The sequence below is a fragment of the Myxine glutinosa genome, chromosome 12, assembly GCF_964187855.1.
Source record: "Myxine glutinosa chromosome 12, kmMyxGlut1.1, whole genome shotgun sequence".
Classification (NCBI taxonomy): domain Eukaryota; kingdom Metazoa; phylum Chordata; class Myxini; order Myxiniformes; family Myxinidae; genus Myxine; species Myxine glutinosa.
In genome coordinates, this window is record NC_136272.1 from 35,849,495 (window position 1) to 35,870,833 (window position 21,339).

At 44.3% G+C, this 21,339-nt stretch overlaps 1 protein-coding gene across 4 annotated transcripts in view; it reads left to right on the forward strand.

Annotated features, from left to right (window-relative positions):
- Positions 1-21,339, forward strand: part of HERC2 (HECT and RLD domain containing E3 ubiquitin protein ligase 2) — a 425,948-nt gene that overhangs the window by 198,559 nt on the left and 206,050 nt on the right. For all 4 annotated transcript variants that reach the window (XM_078766738.1, XM_078766740.1, XM_068132745.2 and 1 more), the window contains exons 34-38: positions 910-1,061; positions 7,601-7,792; positions 8,990-9,177; positions 9,400-9,592; positions 18,099-18,278. In XM_078766738.1, the coding sequence (XP_078622864.1) occupies positions 910-1,061; positions 7,601-7,792; positions 8,990-9,177; positions 9,400-9,592; positions 18,099-18,278 (905 nt within the window). The remainder of the gene's footprint in view (positions 1-909; positions 1,062-7,600; positions 7,793-8,989; positions 9,178-9,399; positions 9,593-18,098; positions 18,279-21,339) is intronic.

Sequence of the window (21,339 nt, forward strand, 5' to 3'; positions counted from 1 at the left end):
GCTCGCTCGTGGACCATCGTCGTCTCCTGACTTGTATATATTATTTTCTTTCCTTTTGGCATCATATTCATAGGTTGGGGAAGGTTTCACACGAATGGTCAATTTAATCTTCTTTCTTATGCCATCTCGACTTTATAAGTTGCGTTTCTTTGGTATTCATGTTCCCCTGCTCAAGAAGTTATCTGATTTTACTTTATGAGCAGAAACAGCAGGTAGACCTTCTCATGATCTTTCCCTTCAGATTGAGGTTACACAAGACAGGGCCATGCCCACAGATGCGGAACAGTCAATGGGGATTCCACAAAATACGCAATCTCTTGCACACACCACTATTGTCTTAGGACCAACATAATTATTCATCTATATTTTTGGTCTATCTGATTTATCTTGAAAACCAACTTTAGCATTTTTTCCATTGATCCCAAGCTGTACTGAATGGTACATCCATCCTATGAAAAGCAGGCCTCTGCTGAATCTCTAACATCCGATCTTCCATCCATTGCTGAATAAGTGTGTTTAAAATAAAGAGTCAATGTAAAATGTTGCCCCCAGAAGGAGACAGTTACTTGTCCTTCTAAAGGGAGTTAGGTCAAGATGTCTCTCTCTGAAACCGAAAACCTCCCGGATGGGCCGGGTAGGGTGGAAGAGAACTCATCATGTTCCCCCCACCCTCCTAACAAGTAAGGGAGTTAATTCCTTCCAGCAGCTGTATGTCATCTCACAGGAGGTGGGGATTTGTTGATGCTTGAGGCAAGGATTAGTGGGGATGCCTTGGGGGTAGTGATTGGTTTTGGAGGCCGCTGAGAGTTGGGGTGGGGTCCTGTTCTTGGGGAGGGGGGGGGGGGGGTGGAGAAGGGGCGGTAATTGACACAGAGTTTGGGGGGTAATTGTCAGGTTCTTTGTCTCCAGGCCACTGCTGTTAGACTGCTTGAGTGATGTGGAGCTGACGCCACCGTACATGCGTAAACTTCTTGAGGTGTCATGCGGTCAACTGCACTCTTGGGCTGTTGAAGTACTGCGCCACCTGGCTTTGGAAGCTGAGACTTGCTTCCAGCGAGCAGGTAACATCACTGACACAACCACCTCCATATTGTACATGCACCTCAGTACTTTCGAACGAAAGTGATATCTAATCTGTTTAATGTTTGTAGTCTTGTACTGAATGGCCTGTGCTTGCATTTGGCCCTGGAATTGCTCAATTGTGAATTGGTGATTGCCAGTTAGTGTTTCCTGAGCTATATTTGTTGCCTGAGGCATTCCACAGATATGTTTTATTAACGAGTTGATACATGATGGCAAACATTTGTTGTGCTTTTACTTGTTGAGAATATGGAGACCATTCAGCCCATCATGCCACACTAACCAGCCCCAGTATCGTTACCCATTCACTCATGAGATTCCTACCATCCACACGAGCCAATATCCCCATACCCCTCTATCTCCCATGTACCTATCCAAATCCCATTTAAACCTATCCACCCCCTCTGCTGCCATAACCTTTCCTGGGAGACGATTCCACGCAATAACCACTCGACGACTGAAAGACCCCTGCCTTAAACTTAAAACTGTCCTAACTATCCTCTTCTTTACCCTCAAGCTATGGCCCCTGGTCCTAACACTGTCCACTCTGCTGCAAAACTCCGCTGCGCCTATCCTGTCCACACTCTTCCTTACTTTAAACATCTCCATCAGACTCACTCATCATCACCTCTTTCCCAATGTATAAACTCCTGTCTCTTTCAACCGCTCCTCGTAGCTTAGTCTAGCTAACTCAGGAATCAATCGAGTTGCTCAACAATGTACCCTCTCTATGCCATCCATATCCTTCCTCAGATGTGGTGACCAAAACTATGCACAATATTCTAGATGAAGCCTCATCAAATTTCTATGCATGGCCAAAACAACCTCCTTTGATTTATAATTTATCTCCCTACGAATACTTCCCCAACCCCTTTTTGCTTTACCTAAGGCTGTCTGGCACTGTCCTGTCTTCTTACCCCTCACATCAATTACCACCTGCAGATGCTTCTCCTGTTTTCTTTATTCTTACCCATCCCCAATACCTTATATTTCTTTATGTTAAACTGCATCTGCCAATCTTTTGCCCAATCTAATAAATTATCTAGACATTCCTGAATATGATCGCCCCTCTCTCTGCTATCTACCTTCTTACCTCCAAGCTTTTTGTCATCAGCAAATGTAGAAAGCAGACTTCCCATCAGACATCCTCCCACTCACAGCCACTCTTAGCTTCCTATCACTAAACCAGTTTCCAATCCAGTTAGTTACCTGACCAGCCACTCCACACGTCCACACCTTGGAGAACAACCTCCTATGTGGTACCTTATCAAATGTATTCTGAAAGTCAAGATTTACTACATCCACTGCACTTCCCTCATCTACCCAATTGGAAACGACTTTGTAGAATTGCAATAAATTTGTTAAACATGTTCTCCCATTCGTAAATCCATGATGACTGCTTTTAATTAGTTTGTATTCATTAAAATATTTCCTTATTCATTCCTTAATTAATGTCTCCAACACCTTTCCCACAACTGAAGTCAAGCTAATAGGTCCACAGTTCCCAAATTATTCTCTCGAACCTTTCTTAAATTGCGGTGTTACATTTGCTGCTCTCCAATTCTCTCGTACCTGTCCGGACTCGAATGAGCTGTTAAATATATCCGCCATCACCATGCTTATCAGCTCTGCCACCTCCCGCAATACTCTAGGATGCATATTATCCAGCCCCGGAGCTTTACCATCCCTTCAATTTTCTAGCTGCTTCCTCACTCCATCTACTCATTCATGGATCTCTTCTAAAAGCCCTTGCTCTCCCCTGAGATAGATACTCTCCGCTATTGGAAGTTCCCCTCACTGTTCCCGTGTAAATGTGGAAGCAACACAGCGATTTAATGAGGCTACCATCTCACCTTCATCATCCACCGATTTTCCTGTGCTGTTCCTCAATGGTCCCACATTCCTCTTAACCCTTTAGTTTCCCCTTATATACTTTAAGAATATCTTGCTATTGTATTTAATATTTTTGGATATGGCCTTTTCATATTCCCTTTTGGCCTGCCGAGTTATTTTCGTAACTTGTCTCTGTTTCTTCCTATACTGTGGTGAGTCGGACTCTAGTCCTGTTATGTCTTACTGAATAAATTCCGCCTCCTTGTCTTTAATTATACTGCATACCTCCCTGCTCAACCACCCTTGGGGGAGGGAGGTCCATTGAGGCGACATAGTTGGGAGAGGGTGGATGAGGCTTGAGGTGGTTGCAGACTTGGGGTTGGGAGGGGGCAGGTTATGGACCGGCGATTGCAGGGTGGGGGTGGAGTTGACAACTTGAAGAAGGAAGGGGGTGGGGAGGACAGAGTTGGGGCAGGGGGATGTGGTGCAGAGAGGGGATAGAGTTGGGAGAGGGAGTGGGGGAGGGGGGGGGGAGGTGGGAGGTTGCAGATTCGGTGTTTGGGGGGCGTGACGCCTGAGAACTTGAAGAAGAAAGAAGGAGGGTAGGACAGAGCATTAGGGAGGGGTGGGGGTTTAGAGAGGGGACATAGTCGGGGTGGGGGCTGTTTGTGAGGGAGGGGGTTTGAAGCTTTGCGAGGTGGGAGGTGGGTTTGAGGACTTGGGGTTGGAAGGTGGTTTGACAACTTGTGGTTTTGGTGGGGGGGGAGGGGGGGGGCGGGAGGTTGTTGAGGACTTGAAGAAGAAAGGTGGAGGGTGGGACAAAGAACTGGGACAAAGAACTGGAGTGGGGCGCCACAGAAAGTTGGAAGGGTGGGGGAGGGGTGGTGTTTGAGGCTTTGAGAGCTGCACAGAGAGTTTGGGGAGGGGCGTTGAATTATTATATGCTGCTTTTGCTACTGCTGCTCCCGCTGCTCCCAATACTCCTTACTAAAATACTGTGCTTTCAATACTACTGCTATTTTTTATTAACCTCACTTCTTCCAACCTCTTGAGGTTGGCTAGGGAGTGTTTTGTTGCCTAATGCCATTCATAAACCAGCTGGTCATGCCTGACATTTGACTGAATGTGTCAGGAATTTGGAATTTCGCCAACGTGCAGTCGATAATATGCCTACTCTTCACAAATGCATCCATACTAGCTAATTAGGGGAGACGGCATCATCCAGTTTAATATCCATTCGCCGGCACACACGCCACACATTGATGCCTCTCCCTGCATGTGAAACACATGGCATCATGTGTTTCACATGGTGAGTGTTTATTGCTAAGTTGAGATTCAAACTCAGGCTAGGCATCCCAGAGCTGAGTCCGCATTGCTTTAGGCTATCATGCCCGCCCTGTATTTCCTGCTTAAATGTGTGTCTGAGAAATTAGGACAGTAACATGTAAAAACAAGGAGGGTGGAACAGCAGGGAATTATGAAATTTCTGCTGAATTAAAACATCAAACTTGTTGAAATTTGCAGATGATTTAAAGCACAGGATGATGATTTGTGCGTAAATGACAAACGTATTTGATTGGTGCAAATAATTTAAAGATAGACATGAAAGTATTCCTGAGCATGATCTATATGGTCCAAGTTTGGACCCCATGATCAACACTGCATACATCGAGTGAGCTGCAGATTTCATTTTGATTACTGAAGAGTTTCTGTTTGTCATGTGGATTCAGACTTGAGCATTAGTGTTTTGTTTTGTCTTGTTGCCTCATTCATGACAAGTTATCGTGGTAAACCAAATTTGAGTCAAAGGTCAACCACCCTCGTTTCTTGCATGGAAAAGTAGGCCATTGTGTCCACGTACCTTCGTCAATTTTTAAAATGATTTTCCTGATTCTTGAGTGCCACTCCATAAGTGGCTTCGGAACTCCCCCTGAGAATGATTCTACCCTGAATGGTAGAGCATGTTTGTGATGGTGATAAATATGCATGAGACAGTAAAAGTTTCATCATGGAAACATTGTTGTTACCTTCATCATTGTTAGTAAACATACGTTTTAAGATGTTACTTCTGTTGGTGCATTGCTCTATTTAAACCTGTATCATTACTTTGTGTCATTTTACATTACAACGGAGCTTAACATCAATTCTTCCTGGGAATTCTTCCAAAGCAAACTGATCTCTCTCATGCACAGATTTATCCCATCTCGCCTTCAATTGTCTTACCCTTCCTCCCGTCCATGGTACACTGAATCTTGTGGTGAGGCAGTTGCCCTGAAACAACTTGCCTTTGCCTCTTGGAAGGCTAATCCAACTGAAGGAAATCTCAGTTCCTTCCACCAAGCTCGGAACAAGTGTGTGTCTACCCTCAGGAGTGCCAGGAAGCACTATCTCTCCTCACTCAAGAATGAACTCTCAAACCTGTCTCCTTCCTCCAAATCCTGGTGGCGTCTGGTCAAATCCGTTTCTGGTGTTTGTTCCCCCTCCATCCCCTCCCTTACCTCAAATGGCCACACAGTTGACATCGCACGTGACAAAGCCGAATGCCTCAACTCTGTGTTCGCCTCGAAATCCTTAGTCCCAAACCCATCTCTCTCTGTTCCCACCTTTCCCAGTCGAACCCAACTGCTCCTGGACTCTGTGTCCTTCTCTCCTGACAAGGTGGAGGAGTTTTTGTCAAACCTCGACTCTGATTCTGCAACTGGACCAGACGGCATCAGCCCACGGGTCCTAAAATCCTGCTCTGCCGCTCTATCTCACCCTCTCTCTGTTCTTTTCACCCTATCTTTTGCTCAAGGTCATCTGCCAGCATCCTGGAAATCAGCTAACATTACCGCTTTACACAAAAAAGGTGCAAAAACAGATCCTTGCAACTACAGACCAATCAGCCTGCTCCCAATTATCAGCAAAGTCATGGAATCCATCATTGCTTCGGATATGAAATCTTTCCTCTTCTCCAATGGCTTGATCTCTGATCATCAATTTGGTTTCAGACCAGGTCACTCTACTCTGGACATGCTGCTTCTGCTGTCTCAACAATGGATGGAGGTCCTCAATGCCAAACAGGAAATCAGAGCTGTCTCCCTTGACATATCAAGGGCCTTTGATACGGTCTGGCACCCAGCTCTGCTCACCAAACTCTCCTCCTATGGTATCCATGGAAATCTCCATGCATGGCTTGCGGACTTCCTCTCTGGTCGTAGTCAACGTGTGGCCCTGAATGGATTTCTCTCATCTCCCCTTCCTGTTCAGGCTGGAGTTCCCCAAGGAAGTGTGCTGGGCCCTGTGCTTTTTCTGGTCTTTATCAATGATCTCTCTGACTCTCTGGAAAATCCTCTCTATCTCTTTGCTGATGACTCCACTCTCTGCCGCTCCATTCCTCTTCCCTCAGATCGGCAGTCTGCAGCCTCCTCACTCTCTGAAGACCTGGACAAAATCACAGACTGGTCAAACAAGTGGAACATGTCTTTCAATCCTGCCAAATCTCACTCTCTTACTATGTCTCTCCGAAAAGATCGACTGGACAACCCTCCCATCTACTTTCTCAACAATCCTCTCCAAGAAGTTCTGTCACTCAAGCTTTTGGGTCTCACTATCTGCCATGATCTTTCTTGGGAAAACCACATTTCCAAGCTGGCCTCCAAAGCCAGTCGCCGACTGGGCATCCTCCGTCGTGCGAAGTCCTTCCTCGGCACACCTGAGCTCCTCACCACATACAAGGCTTTCATCCGCAGCTCAATGGAATACTGTTCTCCCCTATGGGCTGGTGCTCCTGCCTCACACCTGGCTCGGCTTCACGCTGTTGAATCCAAAGCTTTCAAAATCATTGGAATCTCCCGCGATGAAGCTATCTCTGAGGGCCTTTCACTCACTCACCGCAGGCAGGTAGGTGGTCTTTCTGTCTTCTACCGACTCCTCTCCGGCCTTGCTCCCCCAGCTCTCTCTGTGCTCTGTCCCCCAAATATTCCTACAGGTCGCACAAGATCTGCCAGCAACCCTCTGATGGTTAAACTGCCGAAATCTCGGCTCTCTGCTCACCTTCACTCTTTCATTCCTCTTTTCTCCCGCCTGTGGAACAAACTCCCACACTCCCTTCAATCCCTCTCCTCCCTCCAGGTCTTTAAAACAGCTGTTCACCACCATCTCTTATCTTCCCCCATCCATAACCTTGATCTTTTCTACCCCCACTAATTCACCCCAGATCCACCTTGTTTGAAATTCCAACTTATTTCCTGGAAATCCTGGCAGTGTCCATATGTTTATACCTCTCCCACCCCCCCCCCCCTTCACATGCCTCCCCCCCTTCACATGCCTCCCCCCCTTCACATGCCTCCCCCCCCTTCACATGCCTCCCCCCCCAAAGCCCTCTCCCTCCCACAGATCTCTCGATGTCTCCATGTCTCTCGGTCCCTGCTCTCAAATGTTGTGTTTGTGTCCTTCCCCCTCTCTCCCCATCTTGTCTACCGCTCCCGATGTTATTTGTTTTATGTGTCTGTTTGTCTTTCTGTGTGATAAATGTTCGCTCTTTCACGAGCCTCGATCTTGTATACAAAACAAAAACAAAAACAAAAAAAAAAAAAAAAAAAAAAAAAAAAAAAAAAAAAAAAAAGCCTTAAAGGGATTTAACTTTTATTATGTCAACTAAAGTTAAACGTGTTGATTAATTACTGTATCTTCTGTGTTTTGTCAGGCGTGCAGCCAACAGCATTGGCTGTTGTGACGAATGAGCCAGGAGCTGGTCCAAGTTTGGGAACGCTGCCACAAGGCCGTTTCCTACTTGCCCTTTTGGGCATGCTCACAGCTGATCACCATGCGTCATGTCTTGGCCTACTCCTAAACTCTGGGCTCTTAGGTGTCACCCAGTGCCTTTTTCGGCTCATTGGTGAGGTCATTTCGGATTTGCCAAACGGCATTTATTGTCATGCATTTCTGAACTTGCGATTTTACTTTTCATGTTTATTGAGAATATTGATTCCTGGTCTTCCATGAAACTGGACTTTAGAAAGAAAACCAAAAAATAGCTTCACATACAGGGGTAATTGTTCAACTGCATCGAGTCCCCTATAAACTCCACTGAATTTGAAATTGACGTTGCTCTTAGGTTGGATACTTGTGGAATTGAATGATAACCATTTTAAAGGGCATAATCTGGGAGTATTTGAGCTCTCGTGGAGGCAAGTGTTTCCACGTTTTTTTCCATAGATGTTTACTTTTATTTGGGAGGGAATCTTAAACTGGCTCAAAATCATTAAACAGAATGAATGCGTATAGGGCTGCCATGTGCGTGTGAACCGCGTGTGCAAGGGCAGCTTGGGGCTGTTGCTGTTGTACGTGTGCGTAGGGGGTGGGGGTTGTCGTGCATGCAGTGTTGGGTGTTTTGCGAGTGTGAGGCGGGGTGTCCCACACGTGCTTGTGTGGGATCGGACGTCCCTTACGCATCTGGCATATCAGGCTAGCGTGAGTACAAATCTCGCGTGAACATCCATGGTTTCCTCTTTACGTCGGATTTGGCCATTTTGCTTCCCCTGGTGATCGTATGATCTTGAGTTGGGTCGAAAATCTCGAAGCTATTGCAGTAAATTGAAGAAAAATTGCATTTAAAAAAACGATAATAATCCAGTGCAGAATTAGAAATACATCTCTCACGTCACTCTTTATTAACTGAGGAAGTAAAATGGCAGCAAACATTATACTTGAGCAGATTTTATGGATGGTGGACACAACCCATTCGGCTAGCATGAATACCGAGCCACCATGAGTTGTACAAATATGAGAAACCCGATTGAGTTGGATGATCAGGTAATTTGTGATGTTTTTTTTGTGCTGTTCTACATCTCATAGTGATCCCTTACAAAGGTCAGCTTAATACATTTTAAAAAAGGAAAAAAAAGAACCGCCTTTAGAGGCCATTTTTCTCCGCAGGGTGGGGGTTGGCCTTCAGCTTAATGTGTTTGCTATGGCAAATTCCTTTAAAAAAAATCTAACTTTGTTTTTATTTCCATTAAATATATATTCTTTCTCTGTAATGGCTAATTTACATGAGCAGTGTTTGACTTACTCTGAAATAAAATTGCTCTAGGCCCATGGGTTGAAGGAGGGGAGGGGGAAGCGAGCCCTTCACTTTGTGGCATATCTGCTGCTGTTGTTGAAGAGGTGCGACGTGACACATCGAATCCACCTGCGCCAGCCTCTGGTCCTGAGCTTGCTGCCCTCATGAAAGTTGGCACCAGGGTGATGCGTGGCGTTGACTGGAAGTGGGGAGACCAGGCATGTTTTAAGAGATTGGCCTTCAGTCTCATTGTGTGTGTGTGTGTGTGTGTGTGTGTGTGTGTGTGTGTGTGTGTGTGTGTGTGTGTGTGTGTGTGTGTGTGTGATGGTGTGTGTGATGGTGTGTGTCGCTGCGGCTGTCGTTTGAAATGTCATCTTTGTAAAACCTTTTCTTACTGTTGTTTTGAAGAAGGACAGTTGATATTTATTTTGTGTATCCAGGATGGACCCTCACCTGGATTGGGTCGTGTGATTGGTGAACTGGGTGAGGATGGTTGGATCCGAGTTCAATGGGACACTGGCAACACCAATTCCTACCGGATGGGAAAGGAAGGAAAATATGATCTGCGCATAGCAGAGCTACCACCTGCCCAGCAGCCCGCTCTCGATGACTCAGATATCGATGAAGACACTGGTGTGTGCAGTAAAAACGTTATAAGAGAGAGAAAAAAAACTCCACCCCCAACCTTTGATCTGCTTGTATTCCCCCATGATGATTAAGGAAAGGCTCTGCAGCATTGAAAGCTGGTATGGTCATTGGTCCTCTTCTACCCAGCTTCCATCAATGTCATACACTTTAAAATTTCCTGTTGGTGTTTATCTCTGCTCTTGGAAGGTAGAGGGCAAAACTATATTATACTGATGGCACGGCACCTGGGCCATCGTGAGAGATTGCTGATTGTCTTTGGTGATACAGCAATAAAGAAGTCACGTTTTTGACTCTGAGACCAGTATATGACCTTAGTCATGACCTCCATCACTTCCAAAGCTATGGACATTGACTTCATAATGGGAAAGAGAAAGCCATCTGATGGAACAAGTTCAGACAAGTCTTGTGTGTAATGCAACTGTGCATAACCACAATCAATTGCATACTACAATGCCTCAGCAAACACGTGGAAAGGTTGTTTCAAAGGCGTTGCAACCATTTTTTTTGAGCAATGCACATTGTGTGAATTTGAATTGTAGTTTTGTATGTAAGTTGTATTGGTAGACAAAACGTACCCATGCTTTGTCCTTATGATGTTCAGGCATGTGAAAAAATAGTATGGATTCGCATTATACAGGTTCACACTCGAGACACATGTCCACAATAATAGAAGAAATATACCAACGGATCAGTCCATCTCAAATTAAAGAATATTGGGGGGAAAGTAGGGCTCACACACTTTGGTCTCAGATTCACTTCTAATTGTTTGCAAACATTCCTCAATCATTCATATGAACAAATCTGAAGTTTAGGCTCCATATTCCAAGTAGTTTTTGAGATATGGCCATTTTACTGTGCACGGTAGGTGTTGGATTTAGCTCAAATTGCGGCCGCCGTTTTTTGTTATATTTCCGGGTCCCAATATCTCAGGAAATAATGCAGGTAGAAGCCTGAATTTTTTGTGGCATCTAACAAGGACATTGAGACTTCATATATAGCAAAACGTCAATATTCAGTGGCCACAGTCCCTGCTGCTGAAAAGCATCCCCATAGCATGATTCTGGCACCACCATGCTTCATGGTAGGGATGGTGTTGGACGGATAATGAGCTGTGCTCTGTCTCTGCCAGATGTAGTGCTTTGCATTCAGGCTGTCTGACCTTAGACCTCTTGACACAAAAATCTAGGTAGTTCATCTTCGCATCATAATACATGCTTGTACCAACTTTGGTCAAAATCCCATCACTGGTTCGCAAGTTATCGTGGGAACAGGATTTTTACCTAACATGACCTCTGACCTTTCACCTTGTGACCCCAAATCGAATCGGTTCATCTTTACATCATTATACATACCTGTACCAAGTTTGACTTGGATCCCTTTAGCCGTTCTTGAGTTTCCACTCTTTTTAGTCTAGTAGGAAGACTAGGTCCCCCTGCACCCCCCGGAGATATACTTCTAATCAGTGTTTCTAGATTGGAAAAAATGTGTAGAAAATGACTAGCTATGGCCCCAAGCTGAAAAAATGTCCCACATACCATTTTTATGCAAATTACTGCTGCAAATTTTATGCAAAATTATGCAAATTTTATGCAAATTTTTGATGAGGAGTAGAGTTGAGGGGTCTTTGAGGGCTTCATCGAGGTGCTCTCGGTTGCAAGACTGGGTCATTCTGAGAAGCACAGCAGGGTCAGAGATCATGATGTTCTCCTCCTCAGTGAATCTCTCCATCAACAGCCTCTCCATTGCCTCACACACTGTTTTGAGGCAAAAGAGGGACTTTGCGTAGGCCTTTCCACTGAGAACACCTTTGAGAGATCCACTTGTTACTAGTTGTGCCTCAAAGAGAATCTCTGCATATCCAGAACCACGCATCTTGTGTCCAGTGAGCATCCCGATGTAGTTCATGGATGTGTGGAAGGGTCCAATCGTTACTACATGACTAGCAAATTCATTTGGCCAGCGCCAGATGATGGGAAGGGCTTTCATGCAGACACCCAGATCAAATGTATTCAGGACCCATCTCTGACCCACCTCAGCAGTTGCTGCCTCGGAACGCTTCAGTAGCTCACGAACAACTGCGTTGTCTGTGATCGGTCTGTGCCTGGTGCCTGCATGGCATGGCAATGGCCTGCAGCCTGTGCCTGGGCTAGGGGGTTTCACCTCTGCAACTGGTTCTCCCCCACCCAGCAAATCAACAGTCGACTACTGCACGCCTATCCACCAACCGATCACAGACAACGCAGTTGTTCGTGAGCTACTGAAGCGTTCCGAGGCAGCAACTGCTGAGGTGGGTCAGAGATGGGTCCTGAATACATTTGATCTGGGTGTCTGCATGAAAGCCCTTCCCATCATCTGGCGCTGGCCAAATGAATTTGCTAGTCATGTAGTAACGATTGGACCCTTCCACACATCCATGAACTACATTGGGATGCTCACTGGACACAAGATGCGTGGTTCTGGATATGCAGAGATTCTCTTTGAGGCACAACTAGTAACAAGTGGATCTCTCAAAGGTGTTCTCAGTGGAAAGGCCTACGCAAAGTCCCTCTTTTGCCTCAAAACAGTGTGTGAGGCAATGGAGAGGCTGTTGATGGAGAGATTCACTGAGGAGGAGAACATCATGATCTCTGACCCTGCTGTGCTTCTCAGAATGACCCAGTCTTGCAACCGAGAGCACCTCGATGAAGCCCTCAAAGACCCCTCAACTCTACTCCTCATCAAAAATTTGCATAATTTTGCATAAAATTTGCAGCAGTAATTTGCATAAAAATGGTATGTGGGACATTTTTTCAGCTTGGGGCCATAGCTAGTCATTTTCTACACATTTTTTCCAATCTAGAAACACTGATTAGAAGTATATCTCCGGGGGGTGCAGGGGGACCTAGTCTTCCTACTAGACTATTTAGAGATTCTGAACTTTGACCTTTGACCAATTGACACTGATATCAAATCAGTTAAGCCACACCACATTAGTTAGGGCATTTTATAATTTTTTTGAAAAATCTGTGAAAAAATTGCTTACCAATAGCTTTCTTCACCAATGTGTTCATGTAGGTGTCTACAAACACCTCTCAATTTATTCCTTCCCAAATCCTTGGGGAAAAGTCAAAATTCTAAATGGCGTCCAAAATGGAAAAATTGTGGATAAAGTCATAGTTTGGCCAGAAATTTAATACTTAATATGGGGAAGAAACCACAAAAATATTGTTCTAGGACAATTGTGAACTCTTGCTAAGCATATTTGTATTATTATCTTGCTTTATATCCAAGATGGTGGCCAAAATGATGTCCAAAATGGCCGCTAAAATGTGAAAATTGTGGATAAAGTCATAGCTTTATATAGAAATAGAAATGTATCTCAATTGAAACCTCGGTTAGTCAGTTCTCTAGTTCACCCTACTCATCCTAATCCCCAGCATATCCCACACTCCTCTCGTCATCTGGCTGGTTGATGTTCTGGCAAGAGTTACCATGACAGTTGCCACAAGCAGAAATACACTTGACTCCTTGCTTTTTACACAGCACCTGAGTGTGCTACATTCCCCCTCACAGTTGCAGCAGACAAACTTCAGAAGATAGTCCGGTGCGATAGGGTCTGTTGTAGGGACCGGCGCATAACCTTGGTCACCGAGTTTCCATCCGTAGTCCAGGACATCCAATGATGGAGTTTGCAGCAGCAGCCAATCTCTAGTCTGGAGATAAGCCCGGAGAGAGTGCTGTGCTGCAGCTTCTGTTGTCGGGGGCAGTTTCTCAGGTTTGATGCTCCCAGCAGCGGCCCGCTTGCTGAAGATGTCAAATCTCAAGTCCCCCAAGTCTTTGGATGGGTTCCCGCGGAACATGAGCTTGAATAGTTCACAGCCGGCTTTGATGATGTCATCTTTCTTGGCTCGGATGTCCAGAAACACGTCCATGGCCCTCTCTGCTTTGTCAGTCTTGCAGAGCTTGGTTAGCAAAGTTGATTTGCTAAACCCAGAAATCGCGGACACTGTATCGCAGCCGGAGAAGCTGTGCAAGAAGATCAGATACTTCCGGTATCTCTCTGGGAGGGCCTCCCGGATCTTTCCGACATCGTAAGATGTGTCTTTGGCTGTTGTGAGGAAGATCGGGTGGTCTGCAGCATGATGAATCAGCAAAACCATGATGTCTGTGTCCTCAGCCCTCACCTCAACAGGGGACTCTCTTGCCTCATCTGGAGCTGCCCGGACGATAGAGGTGTCTGCATCATCGGGGCATTCCTGTACACTGATCCCATTTCTACCGAATGTTTCAGCAAGTAGCCGAATGAGCTGGGTCTTGTTGCTCTTGTTGTCGAGGAACTTTTATCTTGGAACGAGGCTTTTGATGTCTGGGCGAATCAGAATGTCGCAGCATGCGTTCTTTGTTCGTCTCAGGTGATCATGGTCCTTGGTGGAGCTGCCGTATCCGTCAAAGACCACAGTGATCCTGAGGCAATGGCTCCCCATGGACTTCACAAACTGGAGGTAGCTCTCAGCGATGTCCTTCCAGGTGAGCTTAGCCTCCCAACTGACGTTGTGCAGGAGCCACCCACCATCAATCACCAGGCTCGTGCAGGGGTGTTGTTCAACGGGTTCCACAAATGCTTTCAGGACCCTTGCTAGGGCAGCCTTGTCTGGCTTTCGCAACTTCTGGTCTTTATCAAATAGAGACATCGGTGTTGGCGTCAACTCAAAGCGCAGGGCTTGTTTGGTCTTGACTTCACGCTCACTGATGATGATGAGGCGGTTGAAGAGCTTGAGTGAGTCAATAACCAGCTTCTTCCCATTGACTTTGGGTCCACTTCTGAAGCTCTCTAATGATTTGACCTTGTGCTTAGTTTCCATTGTATCCAAAAAAAAATTCCATCCATCTTGGCCTGCATGGCTCTGCCAACCTCCTCTGCCTGATCAGCATTGACTGGGTCCTCGGGAGTGCTACTGAACCCCGTGGAGAAGGATACCAGGGTCTTCGAGTCCCGTGTTGCATCGAAGGGGTTAACCTCCTCCAACCATCCAACAATGGCGTTGACAGCATCATCGTCTTTCTTCATCTGGGCTCTTGTGACGTCTGTGTGGACAGGTACTCCACGTGTGTTCATACCTCCTTCCCTCCTGGTGAATGAACAAGAAGTGGTTTAGCATCTGAACCCAAGACTTATAAGCAGATTCATTCCGGAAACGTCCTCTGTTTAGACCGCCTGAGGACTTGGCATCACACATGAGTGTGGTACTGTTGTAGGGACCGGCGCATAACCTTGGTCACCGAGTTTCCATCCGTAGTCCAGGACATCCAATGATGGAGTTTGCAGCTGCAGCCAATCTCTAGTCTGGAGATAAGCCCGGAGAGAGTGCTGTGCTGCAGCTTCTGTTGTCGGGGGCAGTTTCTCAGGTTTGATGCTCATGCATCATAAAGCAAGATAATAATACAAATATGCTTAGCAAGAGTTCACAATTGTCCTAGAACAATATTTTTGTGGTTTCTTCCCCATATTAAGTATTAAATTTCTGGCCAAACTATGACTTTGTCCACAATTTTTTCATTTTGGACGCCATTTTGAATTTTGACTTTTCCCCAAGGATTTGGGAAGGAATAAATTGAGAGGTGTTTGTAGACACCTACATGAACACATTGGTGAAGAAAGCTATTGGTAAGCAATTTTTTCACAAATTTTTCCAAAAAATTATAAAATGCCCTAACTACATTCACAGAGACAGCTCAATTCTCAGGGATGTGCAATCCACCCTTATGAGCAGCCCTGTTTGAGATCCAGAAAAGCATTCTTAGATTCATTACAGCCTCTCAGCTTTTTTTCCTCCCAGAAGTCTACCCCACTGGCTTTGTAATCCGTTAATACAACATTTATGTGCTTATTGATTATGGTGTGACATCCTTCTAAGATCAGAAAAAACTTTTTCTGGGACATTTTCAGTGGAGTAAAATCACATGTGGGCATATTATCTGAATTTTAAAACTAGTCACATTTTGAATGATTATGATTATGGTTGATTTTGACTTATTATTATTATTATTACTAGGGCATGCCCGTACGTGGGTGCCCGTTCCTTGCCAAAAAAAAAAAAAAAACGCTACCCGTACGCTTTACCCCGCCCGTACGCCCGTACGCCCGTAAACAAAAAAAACAACGCTCTTCGCTTCCGCCCTTCGCTCTGACTGAATTGGGAGAAATAATGCGCATAAGAAATCGAGAAATTATTATTTTCTCCGGAAGAAATCGAATTACGAACCGTAATGGCGCACGCGCTCGGCTCGGCTCGCTCTCACATCGGCCACGCCTACGCAATAACGCGTTCTGTGATTGGCTGCCGGAAGTGCAGTCTTCACTGTCCGGAAGGTCGCAAATCGCAGTTACGATGAATCGCAAATTAGTTTTAATTAGTTTTAAAACATAGTTTAACGGCAACATAGTTTTCCAACGTGAAATAAATGAATACGCTCTCAAATGTGCCGTCCGAGGCAGAGTCTGTTCGCCACGTTCGGCACACGTGATAGCTCGCTGCTCTCTGATTGGTTGAATCGTTTTTTGGACATAGCTCGGTAACTACTTCTCCGATTAATATGAAACCTTGAAAAGGCACATCCTCGGGTCCCCAGCAATATACCTGGCAAGTTTCAAGTATATCGGACCCGTGGTTGTCGAGAAACAGCGGTCACAGACAAACACACAGACACACACACAGACACACAGACACACAGAGATTACTGGAATTATAGATAGACTAGGGCATGCCCGTACTATATATATGCCCGTACTATATATCTATCTAAAATTATATCCCCCCCCTCTATTTACATGAAATGGTTTGGTCCATTCGCAACGCCAAAGCGAACGGCGAACGGCTTGCGAGTACAGTGACAATCCCCCCCCTCTATTTACATGAATGGTTTGGTCCATTCGCAACGACCACAGAACCCCCCCCTCTATTTACATGCAATGGTTTGGTCCAAAGCGAACGGCTTCCGGAGTTTGGTAAAGAAATCGCCATCGCGTACACAAACGCGCAGGAAAGCGAATGAATCGCAAATTCGTTTTTATTAGTTGTAAAACATAATGCCCAATTATTCAATTATCGCCAACGTATTTTGGCTTTTTGCAATTTAATCGCAAGGAAAAGTAGAAAGAGAAGAGGGGAAAAAAGAAAAGCCTTCCCTTGCTGCAAACAGCTGCTGCAAACAACAACAACATGGAAGGCTGCACTGTCCGGAAGTTGGCATATCGCAGTTACGATTATTTTAGTGTTAATGGCCAATTATTCAATTAGCGCCAACGTATTTTGGCTGTTTGCAATTTAATCGCAAGGAAAAGTAGAAAGAGAAGAGGGAAAAAAACGAAAAGCCTTGCATTAACGCATTAACGCTTGCATTGCATTAACGGTTCGGCACACGTGATAGCTCGCTGCTCTCTGATTGGTTGAAGCGTTTTTTGGACATATCTCGGTAAGTAATTGTCCGATTAATATGAAACCTTGAAAAGGCACATCCTCGGGTCCCCAGCAATATACCTGGCAAGTTTCAAGTATATCGGACCCGTGGTTGTCGAGAAACAGCGGTCACAGACAAACAAACACACACACAGACAGACACACACACACACACACAGAGATTACTGGAATTATAGATAGATTATTATTATTATTATTACTATTATTATTTTTATTATTATTATTATTATTATTATTATTATTATTATTACTAGGGCATGCCCGTACTATATCTATATCTAAAATTATATCCCCCCCCTCTATTTACATGAAATGGTTTGGTCCAAAGCGAACGGCTTGCGAGTGGTGACAATCCCCCCCCTCTATTTACATGCAATGGTTTGGTCCAAAGCGAACGGCTTCCGGAGTTTGGTAAAGAAATCGCCATCGCGTGCACAAACGCGCAGGAAAGCGAATGAATCGCAAATTCGTTTTTATTAGTTGTAAAACATAGTTTAACGCCAACATAGTTTGCAAACGTGAAATAAATGAATACGCTCTCAAATGTGCCATCCGAGGCAGAGTGTGCCCGCCACGTTCGGCACACGCGATAGTTCGCTGCTCTCTGATTGGCTGAATCGTTTTTTGGACATAGCTCGGTAAGTAATTGTCCGATTAATATGAAACCTTGAAAAGGCACATCCTCGGGTCCCCAGCAATATACCTGGCAAGTTAAAAGTATATCGGACCCGTGGTTGTCGAGAAACAGCGGTCACAGACAAACGTACAGACAGAGATTACTGGAATTATAGATAGATACAACATGAAGTTTAAATTGGGATACATGTTTATTATGAACTTAAATACCATTAGAATTGTTAACTGATTATTATATGTTGCTAATTGATAGTCTTTGAATTTGGGGGAGAATATGTCGGGCATGCTCATCAAGATGTGTTATTGAAAACAGAGCATTTATTTACAGCAAAACGTTCCTACTGTATGCTTGTGCATGCGTGTTTGTTTTCATTTGTTTAAATGCCTCAATATTTCAGATCTGGAAGCTGCAGAAGGTGCATGGCACCCAACAGCACTGCTTCTGCGGGCCTTATTGAGCTTGCTGCGCAGCTTGGCCTTAGCTGCTGGTGTACGTGCTGATCTTATCCAGCCCCAGGCTTTGCATGTTCTCTTTGGCCTCTTTTGCAGCCTTGTGAAAAGCAGTTGTGGCCTTCCTGGTAAGGAACACGTATTATAAATGGTTATAGAATGTAATCTATTGCTTCTGATTTAACAAACTATTGTTATAGTTGCCTTGCAGAAGTCTTTAAATTTAGAAATCAGAATAGAACTGTCTTGTTGGTATTTACTAGTAGAGTGGACTCACTTGTTTGAATAACCAACAATTTTAATCTAGGCCTTCGTTTCTGGGCCTTTGTGGACCATTCTCACCAATTTTAATCGGTCCAGGTTTTTAATTATGTTTTTACGGCATAGCCTATCGGGCAAAGCCGTCTAGAATGGTGTTTGTCCGTATGTATGTATGTATGTATGTATGTATGTATGTATGTATGTATGTATGTCCCCTCAAACGTATACCAATCAGAGCTGAGGATCTGATCACATGACAGGGTGATGTGATTACGTCTGATGTCATTACGGCGTATGGCGGCTGACTCTCCACACACCGCCATTTTGATTTATATGCCGTTCATGCCGAATATATCGTCGAACCTGTCATATATCACAATCGCCATGCTCTACCTTGACGTTTTTCATTCAGTGTGAAACACAAACAACCCGATTGTTAAAATGACCATCAAATATCGAAAGCATCGGCGTTACATCTCTTCCAACAATACGGTACTGTACGTGTAGGTCTTAGGCGTTATGCCTCATCTTCGGACAGCTTTGGACAAATTAAGCCCAGGTTTCTTAATACAGTTGTGTGTTGTTTCAGTAGTATCGTTTTCGTAATAATAATAATGATATAGAAAATATAACCATAAAACCTTAATCCCAATGTCATGAATACAAAGTTAGTGGATTGAAGTGGTGCGGTGTGGAGCTCATGAATCCATAATAAGCGTTTTTCGGCACTAATATTAATAACCGCAGAAGTAAGGAATTGCCCTCGGTTTTTTGATAGTAATATCATTTGCGAAATAATGATAACGTAACATTAATATTATAGTAAATCTAATCATAACACGAATCCCTCCGTAGTGACTGGAAACGTAGTGGAAGTTAAAATATATCATCTTCAACATATTAAAGTAGCGGCAGTGTTGTGTCCGTTACGTCATTATGTCATTCCGTCTGAATGACGTACGATGGCTGACTACACCAACCGACATTTTAATTTACAAGTATACCCGCTCACGACGGGAGCCGCAGGAAGACTGCAGGTGGATTCGTCTTTGGGGTATATAGGTTACAGTCGATATATGGTCGGGTCTCAAGAACATTGGGTGTGTGTTCATTTACCAAGGTTCTTGTGGAGAGATCGCCAAGTGGTTTAAGCTTTCGAGCAAGCACTCCATTCAAAACCCTGAAAAAACAACTGGCTTGGCAAGCACTAGCTAGTTGCTTGGTAAATGAGCACACCTCCAACCCTTGTGTGTTACATTGATTACAGTAGATCTTCGCTCAGTTCTGGAGGTAAAACTTACTCACGGATGTCTGGATTCCTCCAAATATTTTTGTTTAGTGTTATAAGCAGCATGTGTGTTGTTATTGTTTATTGTTATTGTTTATTATTATTATTATTGTTGTTGTTGTGTTACACACATGTTTCATGTGTCTTGCACTGAGGATAGGCTTCCGTCTGGCCACTCTGCCATAAAGCCCAGAACGGTGGAGTGTTGCAGTGATGGTTGTCCTTCTGGAAGCTTCTCCCATCTCCACACAGGATTTCTGGAGCTCAGCCAGAGTGACCATCGGGTTCTTGGTCACCTCTATTACCAAGGCCCTTCTCCCCCGATTGCTCAGTTTGGCCGGGTGGCCGGCCAGCTCTAGGAAGAGTCCTGGTTGTTCCAAACTTCTTCCATTTAAGAATTATGGAGGCCACTGTGCTCTTGGGAACCTTCAATGCAGCAGAATTTTTTTTGTAGGCTTCCCCAGATCTGTGCCTCGACACAATCCTGTCTCTGAGCTCTGCAGGCAGGTCCTTCGACCTCATGGCTTGGTTTTTGCTCTGATATGCATTGCCAGCTGTGTGACCTTATATAGACAGGTGTGCCTTTCCAAATCATGTCCAGTCAATTGAATTTACCACAGGTGGACTCCAATGTAGAAACATCTCAAAGATGATCAAGAGAAATGGGAGGCACCTGAGCTAAATTTCAAGTGTCATAGCAAAGGGTCTGAATACTTATGTCAATGTGATATTTCAGTTTTTCATTTTAAATAATTTTGCAAAACTTTCTAAAATCCTGTTTTCTCTTTGTCATTTTGGGGTATTGAGTGTAGATTGATGAGGGAAAAAATGAATTTAAACGATTTCAGCATAAGGCTACAACATAACAAAATGTCAAAAAAGTGAAGGGGTCTGAATACTTTCTGAATGCACTGTATGTACAGTATATTAGTTGTGTAAAGGTCTGTATTTTATGTTTTTGGGGGCTTGACAAATCAAGCATTTACCATGCATAAACAGTGTTCTTCACCTTTGCGCAGGTGCACTGAGTACATGGGGATTTACGGGGTAGATTTGTTAACTTGCAAAAAATGATTGATGAAATACAGCCGTTCCGGTACATGGTGATTGGTCATGGATAGACAAGCATAGTCTTTCTAGAGCCGAATATTTTATTTATTTTCATTGTATTAAATGTCATGTATGAACATTCTTGTGTTGTGAATTCTATGCACATTCTTGTGAATTCCTGGATGATCCGAAGGTGTCCCAATATATATAGCAGTTATTTTAAATGAATCGACACTTGTTTTAATCCCTCAGAAGTGATAACTCCAACTTGAAATAAATATGTAAAGGCGTAAACAAGAAGACATCATGCAGAGAGCATGATACCTACAAAATCCACCCCTCCCCCCCCCCCCCCACACCCCCTCAACCCCCAAAAAAGTTGTCATCGATACATCAAATTGTCCATTTCATTAAGATTAAAACGGATGATCTAAATCAAATATTGGGTCAATCCGATTAAAATTGCTGATTTTTCAGATGAAATTGATATTAGAAGTTTGAACTTGAGTTGACCTTTGACCTTTTGACCTCAAAAATAGTTGGTTACCCTATTTAGTGACTCGGTATGCAAGTACTGTTCAGTTTCCAAG